This window comes from Vombatus ursinus, unplaced genomic scaffold (genome assembly GCF_900497805.2).
Source record: "Vombatus ursinus unplaced genomic scaffold, bare-nosed wombat genome assembly UNPS02000582.1, whole genome shotgun sequence".
In the NCBI taxonomy this organism is placed as follows: Eukaryota; Metazoa; Chordata; class Mammalia; order Diprotodontia; family Vombatidae; genus Vombatus; species Vombatus ursinus.
Genome location: NW_020940360.1, coordinates 5,707,632 through 5,721,133, shown reverse-complemented (window position 1 = coordinate 5,721,133; position 13,502 = coordinate 5,707,632). Strand labels below are relative to the sequence as shown.

The window sequence follows — 13,502 nt, the reverse complement described above, 5'->3', positions numbered from 1 at the left end:
AGCAGGAAATTGACATTGGAGATAACCTCAAAACTCAAAAGTATGAACAAAGAATGAGAAAAGCCTTAATGCTGTGGAGATCAGTGAGGAGACAGAGAAGTAGAGAACCAAAAAATGCTTGAATTTAAACAATGTGAGTTACATCTATGACAAGACAGTGAAATAAAGGAGAAGGAAAAAGGGTTGCCAGCTACCAGCGAGACCTAGGAAGGGAAACTGTCCTATGCTTCTATTCCTAAAGACAGGCACGATATTATAATTTTCTAGATCAGATGTTACTGGGATGCTTTCTATCTTTTGCCCATAAGGAATGCCTTAATACCACTACTTTTCTAATGAAGAAGATACACAAAACAGCTTCGCTATCCTTTTGCATTGTTTTAAAAAGTATTTTGTAATGACAATCAGGAGGTTTGAGATGGGTGTTAAGGTTATTGTGCACTTTAGAACAGAAGATGAATAGTCAACGTGGCAATGGTAAGAATCACATAGTTGCTGGTTCTTTGATTATAGGCAGATCGGCAACCTCAAAGTTTTTTCAGTGAAGCTAGAAAATCTTTAAAAATGAAAACTATTTAGACAAACAATACAAACAGCAATCTCTTTCATAAAAATTAACCTTTGTTCTAAGAGAGGCTGTCTTTCAAATCAATCAGTGAATACTAATGTTCAAATGTGAGTACTATTACTACTGTTGAACCTTTGTCCCTGAACCGAATGACATCAAATGATAAGCATGACATGCACAGTATCAGCAATTCTGATACACCTATGTGCTTAACTAATGTTTTTGATGTCTCCTTAATAGTTTGAAAAAAAAGTTCACTTGAATGATTATTCAAAAAGAATCTACTCTTACTCATGTTTCCTTAGTTACCCATACAAATGGAGACGTACTTAAGGCCCATCTCCCTTTGCCTTCATCAAAATAGCCTATACTTAGTCTCTGAAGAAAACCTTCCTCCCTGTTTACCTCTCTTGCACTTGTTGAAATCCAGACCTGGGTATGGCTGTGAGTATCTGGTCCTGATGTGGCAGCTTTTGCTGCCATATCACAAGCATCAAAGAGCCACCCTCACCTGATGCTTGGCCATCTCCAATCCCTCCAAAATCACTGTCTTAAAGTTCTCCTCCTTGTCCTGCGGAAGGAAAGAGGAAAACTCACAGCCTTTGTTCCAATTCAAAGTATGTTTGGCCATGAAGACCTTGTAGTTTGTAATCTAGATGAGAAGATTCTTTTCACCAAAACAATTTTTCTTCCTTAGATATGTTTTGGGCAGCAGGCTAGCAAGTCATCCCTTAAGTACAATCTAATTAATTGCAAGAGATAATGTAAAGTGTGCCTGAGTACCAAATGTATCACACTGATAACTTACTGGCAAGAAAATCTACTTAAATTTCTAGATATGTGTTATCACAAGTAGAGGAATTTTCTTAGCAATTAAAATTTCCTAAAAGGGCATCAGAATGATTTCACCCTTCTCAAACTCAAACCCTTCAACCTTTGGTCCTCACACCGTGCTGGAGAAAGAACAATTCACATTTGTAAATGGTGCTTTTAGCAGCCATTCTTCCATTTTCATATGGTAAAATGGAGTTTGGAGCTGCTGCCTGAATAGGGGGCTCCAAAAATCTAGAAATTTTCTAGTCATCATATGCTGTAAACTCGAATTCATAATACTACAGAATTTCTCACAGGTGGCCAATTTATGAAAGAATTTGGGGATTAAGAAAACACTTTCTTAACATTCAAAAAATGACAGGTTTACATGACACACTGATTAACATTTTATTTCATTGTCTTTCGGCTTTTGAGCCGAGAATTATACTTTATTGGCCAAAATCAAATTATGGAATTCGACAAAACAAAATCACTTAGGTGAACCAAGGGACAAATTACATATTTAGGGGGAAAAAATCTATCTCTTTACAGTATTATATATTCTTGGGTCATCCCTGCCCCCATTTTGAAAAAAAATCCAGACCTGTGATTTCACTGGTGTTAGGAGCACCCTGGTGAGGAAACTCCTTCCCCAGTGCAGATCAGTAATGGCTCTGCGACTTGGGAATTTTAGACAATTGCCTGGAGTACTAAAAGGTTGAAGTGCCCACCCAAGGGCACAGCCAGTATGTGCCACATGTGGAACCAGAAACCCAGGTCACCTTGACATCAAGTCCTGGTTCTTGAGGCCAGCTCCTATCCATTACATTACCTCACCCCTCCTATTTTTTTTTTTTGTCTGAAATTCTTCAAGTGTATATGGTTACAAAATACATTTTGGGTTTTAGGCAGAATACTTGCTGACTAGCATTATTACCTTTGTCATTTCAATCACCATTTATTTCAGGTATGATTCTGCTTTAAGTGTAACTGAACTATTTTGGCAAATAGTACAGTTCAAAACACTTAGCTAAAATAAAAATTCTAGCTTATCTTTCCCACATTAATAATCTCATCTTGTTGAAAAAAATCCCATAAATTTTATGACATTTGTTTTTGAGAGAACCTTTTCAGTACCCAAATCTACTTCCCACTCTCCACCCCTAGCCCAGAATATACTTTGAATCTAGTTCCCTTCGATAATTTCTAAACAAAAGACACTGACTTAATATGTTCCCTGGCCATTTCTTTAGAATGCATACTTTTTGGTCCTTCTAACTAATACACTTGAGTTTTCCAATATATTTTCACTTTTGGATGGATAATTTTTAAAAATGCATGAAATGATAAGTGTATATTCAGCAAATAAAATCTATCTTTATTAAAAGCTCTTCAAGCTACCTCTTTGAGGTAACTTCACCATTATAGAGCTGCCATCAAGTTAATGTTTCTGCTTTTGAAAACCCCTTTTCTGTTTATATTTTCATTTAGTTTTTTTAATGTAAACTTTAGTGGATGTATCTTTTTCTTCAACATAATTCTTTCCTCTCCCTATGCCCATATCATTTTGTCACTCTTTTTTCTTGAAATTTATCCCAGAACCTCAACCAATATTACTTTGAATTCAATAATATTGCTGAAATATTATGGAATTTATACTTCATTATTTTTAAAGTTCCCTGTCCTTGATGTATTTACATGTTAAGAATGAAACAACAGATGTGATTATTATACCCTACAGCTATTATTCAAACTGTATGTATGTGAGAATTCAGACAATTTCTTTTGCTATTTTATGAAGATGAATCCGGTTTGCTTACTACAAACTTTAGCTGGCTTTACTCAATTTGTTTTAAAATAATTTGCATAATTTTTAAAGTAGGAAAAGTCAGCCCTAACTTTATTTAACATTTTAGCTCACTATTTGTTTTTTTAGATATGGCAAAAATAATAATCAAGATTGTCTCTAGTGATAGCCTACAGCATTTTAAAAGGTGTTTATAATCTGGTAGTCAAGTTCTACCAAAATAACACTGTTCATTAATTAAAAGACCAAAACTCCTTCCCCGACTTTTCATTAGTAAATCTGGACTACGTTTACACATACAAAAGATAGTTTTGTACTCGATGTTGTCTGACTTGGGGAATAAACATACTTGATAAGATACTCAGTTTCTCCTAAAAAACTATTAAATAAAGCTATTAATTGCTTTTGGTCTGAATATAGCCGATACTTTCTCCCTCTCCCCGGATCCCTTGATCTCACTTGTATAATACCTAGGAACAATTTATGATGTATACTATTTTTGAATGTATACCTATATATTTTTTTCCATTTAAAGAGGCATTCTTAGGCTCTAACTCATATATGGTCCAATAAAATATCATAATTTATGTAACGTTACAGAAACAAAAACTATAACAAAAAAAGTTACCTTCACCCTTTTCCGGAGGAGTTTTGCTAGTCGTACCACATAAGGTTTAAATTCCCGTTGATGTGTACCCTGTCTTCTAACTTCCAAACCAGAATCATCTGAGACTTCTGGAATGAAGGCCCAGCGATACCTATTTATATAAGAAGAATGGAAAAATTAACATAACAATTCATTTATTTATAACTGTAAGGCTTACAAAGTATTGCCTTACAAGAGCCCTGTGCTATTATTAACCCCATTTTACAGATTGGGAATACTCAGTAAGATTAAATCATTTGCCTGTAGTTATAATGCAAGTAAGTAATAGAGCTATGATTAAAACCCATGTATCCTGACTCTAAATTCCTCTAATGGGTTCTTAACGTTTTTTGTGTTATGGACTTGTCTGGCAATCTGGTCAAGCATATGGGCTCCTTTTCAGAACAATGTTTCTAAATGCATAAAATACATAGGATTACAAAGAAAACCAATTATACTGAAATAGTTATCAAAATATTTAAAATTAAAAAAAAAAAACTACAATAAAACCCAAGTTAACAGACCCCAGATTTAGAACTGTTCAAAGACATGTAGTAAGCTCTCTGACTCCCTGGCAAAAAGTTCCCAAAAATGATTAGGAAATGTATGAAGTGTTTTACGTATAAATATAAATGATTTTATCTGTTAATTACTCTAAGGTCTACATGGTGAAAGAGTGCATTAGTTTCAAACAAACCTTTCATCTGGAGAGCAAAGTCTATCATATGGAAATATAGCACTCTATTATAGTTATATGTTCCATGAGTTTCAGGTAATCAAATATACATTATCTTCTTATTTTAAGAAGCTATTTTTGAAGAATTTATATTCTTTTAAAAAACAGTAATTACTAACCAACACATTTTTGGCCCCTTATTATGTGCAAGACACTATATAGGGGAGTTTATTTTTCAATCTGCTCACGTTAATATAATCACACTAACCTTTTAATAGCAACAAACGTTCATTAAATGCCTACTCTGTCTGCCCTAGGTATTGTGCTAGGCACTGGGGGATACAAAAAGACAAGTTAAACATTTCTTGTCCAGAAGGGGCTTACATTCTACTGGGGGAAAAAGGGGAAAACAACTTTTTTTGGAAGCAAGGAGACAACAAAGAACTTTTTACATGTCAATGAAAATGAGCTTCTGCAATCAAGATTTCAACTTACACATAAAGTACTTTTCAAAAAGTCTGAGAAAATTTCAGGAGAAAAAAAGCAAATAGTTCATTCTGCTTTTACTTACATCTGAAACTGAGGAAGATTTTCAGACGGCAATGCTAAAGCCAAATCCAAAAATTTGCAAGCAGAGAGGTAAAGGTTTAACCATCGCTGGCTGTTGTATGAAGTTGAAAAACCATTGCCTCCTGTGTACGTGGTCTCCAGACCAGCTACAGATGGTCCTGAAGTTCTAAGTCAGAGAAGATGATAGTCATAAGCTGTATCATAACTGGTTCTTGGAAAAATCTCCCATTTGTATTTTGTTTAAAAGAATAGAAAAAGTACTTCTTTCTTCATATCATGCACTAACGCCAATAAAATAGTTATGGTGTCCAGCTACTGTTATTTGACTGGCTTTACCAACCATGAACAGTCATGACCAAGTGAATATTGCTGTGCTCAACTAAAAAGTTTTGTTAAATCCTAAGAATGTAGACTTCATAAACTGCTATACTCACACAAGCAAAATGTCTAAGTAAAAATTGCAAAGCCAAGAAAACATGAGAATCCTTATTTGCTAAATATAGCTTTCTTGGGCAACAAGTGTGATACTAATTATTATAATGTAACACTTTATAAATCTAATGCTGGGAGATGGGACTAAACCTGTTGATATATTTTTATCATATAGTGATGTTTCCAAGTACATGATCTAATCAATGGCATAGTAAAATTAGTAATGATGAATTATAATAAAACAGAGTCATATGCTATTTAAACCTATGCTCATATACTTAAATGCTTGATGGCATGAATTGTGATTAGCTTAGTTGGTCATAAAAGTTAGGGAGATCTATATTCACATATGACCAATTGGTGGAGCACTACTGGAACAAGTATTTATATAACTTTTTATTAAAAGGCAGGGAGAGCTCTGGACTTCTCAAACCAAAGGCCGTATCTGCTCTCTCAGTCTGTTACTAAAATGAAAGTGACCACACCTACTTTGAAATATCTTCATCAGCGCTGAGTTCCTGTTCCATCAGTAAAAATACCTGCACCTGAAGACCAAACAATCATGTGAAAATGTTTTCACTTAGGTGGGCATCAAATCCTATTACCATACAATCATTATGCTTTAGGGCAAACATTTCCTAATGTTTAGGATAATTTCCAAGTTCTTCTCAACTAATATTTTATTTTTTGCATGCAAGAAATTGCAAGTATTTTTGAGTTTGGAAGCACAAATAGATGCTGGTGAAACCAGATAGGGAAGTCTTAAAGAAGATGAAAGTGGCCTTTCTGTAAATGTCACTGGGGGAAAGAAAGTAAATGAACAAAGGAACTAACATGGAAAAATGTCAGAGTCAAGAGGAAAGAAAACCTATTTTTAGGGGGAAATGGCAAGGAAATAAATATTTTGAAATAGAGACAAGACCTAATACTTGTTTCAGATGAGACTACAAAAAAATTAGACAGACTCAGGTATAAAAGGTGACTAGAAAACACTGGCTATGCATTCAGCTTAAGTATTAAATTATTAAGAAATGGAATTTGATATAGTTAAATTCGACTCTAAACAACAGTAATTGGTATGGCTGGAGTTAAGTCTATCCTGGAAGTCTCACCCTAAAGATGAAAGCATAATTATGTAACTATAGCTGGTTCTTTCAGGCTCTTAGCTTTCAAAACTTTACTTACTAGTTCTGTGATCATAGTTGGCCAGAGTGAGGTAAGGTGCTGGGGAGACATTCTTAAAAGTAACACTCTGAAAAACAGGAAAACTTGAGAGTGAAGAGTGGGCACCTGGGGCAAACGGAGACTCTCTACCAATCTTTCTGGAAGAGAAAAGCAAAATAAAGGATCTCTTACTGCTGAATAATTCTGTTCATTATCACTCTTCCCCCCTTTTAATCCAGCCAATTACTATTAAGGGCTTTATTTATCAAATGACAAAAAAGGTTATGCATGTCTGTGGCTCTTGCTGAAAGAAGAGTGAGAAAACCATGACCTGGCAGGAAGACTACCTTCTCCATGGAGATTTCACTCATCCAGGTACCCATGTTTAGTCCTAAGGCAGGTAACAAACATCTTTTCTGCATAAGCAGCTCAAAAGCTGCGGGGGATTTTTCCTGTGAGTCAGGAATATGTGAAGTATAAATTTCAACATGCAGCCTCTATACATGAGCTGGCCCAGTGAAGTGATAAAGAGGATACAAAGCTGATATTTCCTAGAAGACTGGGGAGCCCAATAAATATTTATTTGATGAGAATAGCTTTGCAGATAGAACTTCCAAATTCTGCAGAGCTGCAAACATTAATTCACTTTTCTCCCCTCTGTATGAATGTGCCAATCATAAACCTCAAAAACACTAGCATCTCCTATAGCAAAAATTTGGATCTTGCATATCACCAAATTTCAATGAAATCTTAACAGTAAATAAACATATCCTTCATGCAATTCTATTAGAATGTCTCAAGCAATTCTATTTCCCTCCCAGTATGCTCCCCAAATCTGCTGACTTCAGTTTCACTGGAGCAATTGTTTTTTTCTTGTATGTGATAAGCTGATTTCACACAGACGTATAACCTGGGGAAATTTTTCTGTAAGGAATAATTACAAAAAGCAGGAGAGAAATAATGGTTTCCACCAATTACCTTGTATATCTGGAAGGTATTTCTGATACTGGTCTATTTCACTGCTAAAAATTGCAAATGCTAATCTTTTTAAGAGCATGGCTCTCTGTTCTAGCTCCACATCCCTGCTGGCAAACAGATTGAGTGAGCTGCTTTGAGCCACAGCTACTCGCGCTGAAAAAGAAAACATGCATAAGCACATTAAGCCAAACAGAAACAAAGATGTTCTAGATTACCTAACAGTGTAAGATGTAGCAACGGTGTGCAGGAAGAAGACACAGACATCAGGGGAGACAACGAACAGGCAAAGATTTACAAAAAAATAAGTGGTCCAAAGGCTTAGTTGGGATGCACACAGATAAAAGGAGGAATGGCAACTAAAGAATGGAAAATGAGTTGCCAGCAAGGGGAAACAGAAGATAAAATGAATTAACACTACTAGCAATGCTTTGGATTTTGCAATGCTTTCCAAAGGCCCCTAACATACATTCTCTTGTTGGACTCTCAACAACCGCATGAGGGCTATAGGGTAGGGATTACAACTCTCACTTTGCAGATGGGGAGCTTGGGACTAGTCCAAGATTCTCTCGATTCCTAGTCCAGAGATCCTTTTACTAGTTGTCCCCAGTGAAAAATAACAATAAAAACACTTGATAACTAATAACATTCACATAGCTTTTAAAATTTTTTCAAAGCACTTTACATAAATGATCTTATTTAAGAATAACTACACTCTCTATGAAGTAGGCACTATAGTTATCCCCCTTGTACAGGTGAAGAAATTGAGACTGAGAAGTTAAAAAGACTGGTCCGTAGTCCCACAGCTAATAAATATTAGAGGCTTACTCAAAGCCCATTTGACCCAATACTCCCTCAAACCTCTTCAAAACAGCAAATGGTAATTGTTTTAAGATAGTGTAGAGGAGAGAGTACTGGACTTGGAGTCACAAAGACTTCAGTTCAAATTCTGCCGTAGATACCAGCTGTGTGCCCCTAGACAAGTCATTTAATCTCTTGACCTCAGTTTCCTTTGTAAAACTGGAGTGATGATAGTAAATAGCATCAATTTGTAGGATTGTTGTGAGGATTAAATGGAAAAATATATGTAAATTGCTTTGCAAACCTTTAAAGTGCCATGTAAATGCTGGTTATTATTATAACTCATGGCTTCACTTTTTTATTGGCAAAGAGACTGAGCGAAGTGCTTTAAGTCAAAGCTTCTTGTGCTCTGTAGGAATTTTGGTCTGTACCCATGTAGACCGACTACTGGATAATCTTTACATCATTCAATTTAGCAGTTTCCAGAACTGAGGAGTGAACAGTGACGACTGAGCACATGCAGGAAGGATGCTACTCTATTCTGTCAGTCTATGATACTCACTCATTAAATCTCTAAATGTTGTTTTATCATGTGTCATCAAGTTGTCCATAATTGCTCTCCAACTAAAAGAGACAAGGGTTATAACATATATAAGTAAGAAAATACAGGGGTTTCATTGAAACTTCTGAACTGTTGGATTTGGACTAACTGAACTTAGGAGCCAAAACGTGTGGACTAGGTAAAGCCCAGCATGGTTAGTAAAAGGAAGGTAATGACTTACTGATTAACACAAGAGGCATCCATTTGGAAGAAACTGGAATCCATAAAAAGATCAAATGCTTCTTTTTTCCATGCTCTCCGTGTATACTGATACCCACTAAGACTGCTAAGTAGCTGAACACAGGCCCGATAACTGGGTGCATTATGGGCACTTAAGGAGGAAAAAAAAAATCAATTTAACATGCAAGTTGTAGTTTAATTACTGTGTTTAATTACAATTAGAGTCACAACTATTTAGGAAAATTTTGCAAAGAAATGAAAAACATTCCAATGCAAAAGAATGACTAAATCTGGTTGTTACAATCACACTTCACGATAAAGGTAAAGAAAGGGGAAGAGAATAAGCATGTATTAAGTGCCTACTACTTCTCAGGAACTGTGCTGAGCACTTTTAAACCTCACAACAACCCTGGTAGATAGGTGCTGTTATTATCCCCATTTTATAGTTGAGGAAACTGAGGCAGAGGTTAAGTGATTTGCCCAGGGTCACAATGCTAATAAATGCCTGAAGCCGGATTTAAACTCAGGTTTTCATGACTCTAGGCCCAGAACTCTATCCACTGTGCCACCTACCTGTTTTATATAATAAAAATATGAATAGAATCAATGTCCACATTTTAATGAACAAAGCAAAAGTGGCCATAAAGGAATAACTTGTTTCCATTTTCTCAAAAGAAATTTTAAAATATTTATGCCATATATTTAAGAGTAACAGTACCTGTGATTTCGGAGGTAGGGCACAACATAATGCATGATATTTACAAGTAACGGAATGACTCTTTCTTTCTCATCACTGTAGAATACCATATCCAGAAGATGAGCCAGAACCTACAAACCATAAGAATCAGAAAAGTGTGATCTCAGGAGCTGAAACAAGTACTGTCAAATAGTAATAACTTTAGGTTTATAAGAAACCTAAATTCTTAAGAATCCCTACTAATAACTTAAAGTTCATTAGTTAAATGGCACTCCTACCTACTCTCCCCTCCCTCCCAAAGGAGAGAAGGACTTTAATTTCTGTTATTTTGCTTTTTACTCATCAAAATCTTGTGAAAAGGTGGAAGACAATCACCCCTAATTTAGATACTGGGAAGCAGAGGCTTAGAGATGTTAAATGATCACAAACCAGGAAACAGGAACATAGACTTGGGCTCAGACAATAAGCTTTTTTTTTTTTCCCCAAATAGGGTCATGCCACAACTTCTCTTATAAACTTATAATGTAAATACTATCCTTTAAAATAATTTTATTTACTAAAGAGTACAATGAACATGGTTTAATAAAGTAAAGCTAATACTGAAGAAGCTAACTGAAAATTGTAACTTTAAAATCTACTTAAACCAGATCATCCTATTTATTGAAAAAAGTGCAAAATCGTTTTTAAAAGTAAGACATTCAGTAACAGCAGCCCTATTTATCATCAGCACTAACAGACAGCGCCTTAAAAGTCATACATGATTAAATGCACTACAGAACAATTACCTCAGAAAGTAATGTCAGGGCATGAACACTATACACAGAAGGAGTTATATTTGATGTTTCCATAGCAGGTGACAACATATCTAAATAAAACAAAAGGCAGGTATAATAATAATATATTCACTCAAAACAAGAGTCACAAGGATAACCACGGAAGCAAAGCTATCATAGTTCTTAGACTGCCTATTGAATTCTTAAAAAATATTAGATCAACATGACTCCAAATATAAGCTAAACTGTTTTAGTGTAATACCTTCCACATCAGATTCCAGATTGGTGCCATCCACCATAATTTTGGGGGAAGCTTTAACCTCTAAATTTCGACGTAACCATGTAGTCTGTTCCAAAGAAGAGCCAGCAATTGCACCAACTGCATCTACTATTTTATGAGTAACATCCTAAAGAAATAAATGAAACAGAAATAAACTTAGAAAAAAGACAAAAGACATCCAATTACAGAAGTTTCCTTGTGTAGCAGATTAGTGATATAAAAAACTGGTTTAATTATAGGCCACAGCATCGTATATTCATAGCACATACTTTTGGTTTCTATAGCATTTGAGAGTTAAAAGGAGACTTTGACATCTGAGCACAGTACCACAGATCAACAGTTGAGAAAACTAAGGGCTGGAGAAATTAAATGATTTGCCCAAGGTTCCACAGTTAACAGGTAATAAGGAACAGGATTCCTAACTCTACATTTAGGCTTCTTTCCCCTTTACTTTTTATTCAACTGCATTTACTAGAAGTGATTTGAAAAAAAAAAAATTTAAAAAGGTCCATTCAGACTTAATGCTTTACCTGAAGGTCTCTTTGGTCTTTTTTATTTTCCAAATTAGGATTTTTCATAATGAATTCATTCAGAACTCTAAAAATATGCCAAACAGAAAAAGAATACATTATTTTAAAGAAAAAGTGGACAAAACTGATGCAAAGTGAAGTAAGCAAGATCAATAAAACAACATATACACCTACAACAATATAAATTTTAAAAAAACCTGAAACAGAGGGTTGTGTAATAATGATCAACCATAAGCCTGGCCTCAAAGAAGAGAAGGGAAAAAGTACCTCAGTTCATTTCTTTTCAGAGACAAGCGACTCTTGAGTATATAGCAAAGCATTCAGTCACACTGTTTGATGTGGTTAGTTTTGTTTAGTTCTATAGAGCATTTAATCAGTTATAACCTTTTTTTCCCTTTTTTATTCTTCATTTCAAGCAATGGCTTGGGGGATACAGGGTGCGGACTAAGCTTCCCCAGAGTAAGGCTAGCCTTTCTTTCATTGTCCTTGTTGAACAAGGACACAAAAGTCCAAGACTTTTGCCAAGTCAGCTGCCCATCTAGCACATTCCAGGAGACAACAGTTTGCTTAATTTAACTTCTAATTATTGTGCCCCCCACCAAGTACCCATAAAGTACTCTATGACAAGAAAAGGGAATATGTAACAGTCCTCAAACCTACCATTCAGTAATATGGATGTGAGTACATATATCATCTTTATTAAGAGAAAATATTTTCAGTAAAACTGCTTACCCAAGTATGAGAAACTGCCCTGGAGCTGGGAGACTCAGCTGTATGGAATCTTTCAGAAGAATCAGCAATGATGTCCAGCTATCCACTAAACTGGGTACTGGAATCCTATAAAACAAGTACAGTTTACAAATGAAGTCACACCAAATTTTAATCTTGTTCCTATTATTCATGTGATAAGCTTGTTCACTACTTCCGCTAAAAAATCCCGATTTTTTTCTAGATATGGATCCAATTCAGAACTCTTAAAAACAATAACATCTGTATTATGATAGAAAAGGAAATCTGAAACACCTGATCTGAAAATTTTCATGAGTTTTAGAATGTTCTGCTATAGAACGTAGAATAATAAATTCTACTAGTCATCTGAACTCCCAAAGTAAATAAATATATATATCTCAATTTAGTCATTCTCCATCACATTCACCTATTTCCTACTTCTTCACCTATGAATCTCCACATCAGCATAGGAGAGACTGACTGTCTATTCGGAACACCCTTCTCTCACCTGCGAAGAAATTAAGATTATCTTTGTTTAAGCTTTACCTTAAACCCACCTTCTTATTATAAGTTCAGATCTTAAGCAGCCTTTAGTCTATACTGCCATCTATTAAAATATAACACGTAACTTTATGATTTAGATAGTTAGCATGCTTTATAAGAAACTGTAAAAAATAACAAGGGATAGTTAGGAAGCCTTGTTGTAGTGGAGTCATGATCTTGGGAGTATTTCATAAGCAAGTATAAGTTATGAGCCTTTCTTCCTCATCAGAAGAACAAAGCTGGGATTACTACAATCTAGATAGATCAGTTAAAGAAAATGAATTAAGATTCCAGTATGCTACCTGTCCACTAGTCCCAACACTGTAACATAATGTTAGTAGTACTTCAGTAGTGATTCAGGTCTTTCATTTTTATTAAAATTCCAGCTTTCCCAAAGTCCTCTCTCTAAACCAATTCAATCTCTCTGTGTAACTGGATTTGATTATGGAACTTATGAGTAACTTAACATCAGTAGGAGAGGACATAGCAAGCACTGAATAACAACTATTCAAACTCCCCTTCTCTTATTGTTTCTCCACTGGTAAAGCAGTAAGAAAATAAAATTGTCTTACCTTTGAATATAAGCATAAAAAAACTGCAGCATGCAGACTTCCAAAGAAAGATGTTTCTGAAAACAGAAGAAATCTGTTTTACTCTGAAGAAAGACACTGCCTTTGCTTTTTCATTAACAAACTGTAGCACTTATCATACTGTCTT

General features: G+C 35.1%; 1 protein-coding gene across 2 annotated transcripts in view; it reads right to left on the bottom strand.

Moving 5' to 3' along the window:
• The window catches only part of DOP1A (DOP1 leucine zipper like protein A), a 116,516-nt gene that overhangs the window by 1,081 nt on the left and 101,933 nt on the right, over nucleotides 1-13,502 (bottom strand). Inside the window, exons 24-37 of one of the 2 annotated variants that reach the window (XM_027854785.1) lie at nucleotides 13,358-13,413; nucleotides 12,246-12,350; nucleotides 11,514-11,580; nucleotides 10,966-11,110; nucleotides 10,716-10,795; nucleotides 9,952-10,061; nucleotides 9,235-9,384; nucleotides 9,015-9,076; nucleotides 7,655-7,807; nucleotides 6,698-6,834; nucleotides 6,002-6,057; nucleotides 5,082-5,246; nucleotides 3,817-3,946; nucleotides 1,080-1,139 (exon numbers count right to left, since the gene is read on the bottom strand). In XM_027854785.1, coding sequence (XP_027710586.1) covers nucleotides 1,080-1,139; nucleotides 3,817-3,946; nucleotides 5,082-5,246; nucleotides 6,002-6,057; nucleotides 6,698-6,834; nucleotides 7,655-7,807; nucleotides 9,015-9,076; nucleotides 9,235-9,384; nucleotides 9,952-10,061; nucleotides 10,716-10,795; nucleotides 10,966-11,110; nucleotides 11,514-11,580; nucleotides 12,246-12,350; nucleotides 13,358-13,413 — 1,476 coding nt within the window. The remainder of the gene's footprint in view (nucleotides 1-1,079; nucleotides 1,140-3,816; nucleotides 3,947-5,081; nucleotides 5,247-6,001; nucleotides 6,058-6,697; nucleotides 6,835-7,654; nucleotides 7,808-9,014; nucleotides 9,077-9,234; nucleotides 9,385-9,951; nucleotides 10,062-10,715; nucleotides 10,796-10,965; nucleotides 11,111-11,513; nucleotides 11,581-12,245; nucleotides 12,351-13,357; nucleotides 13,414-13,502) is intronic. The other variant, XM_027854791.1, reaches the window with a different exon arrangement.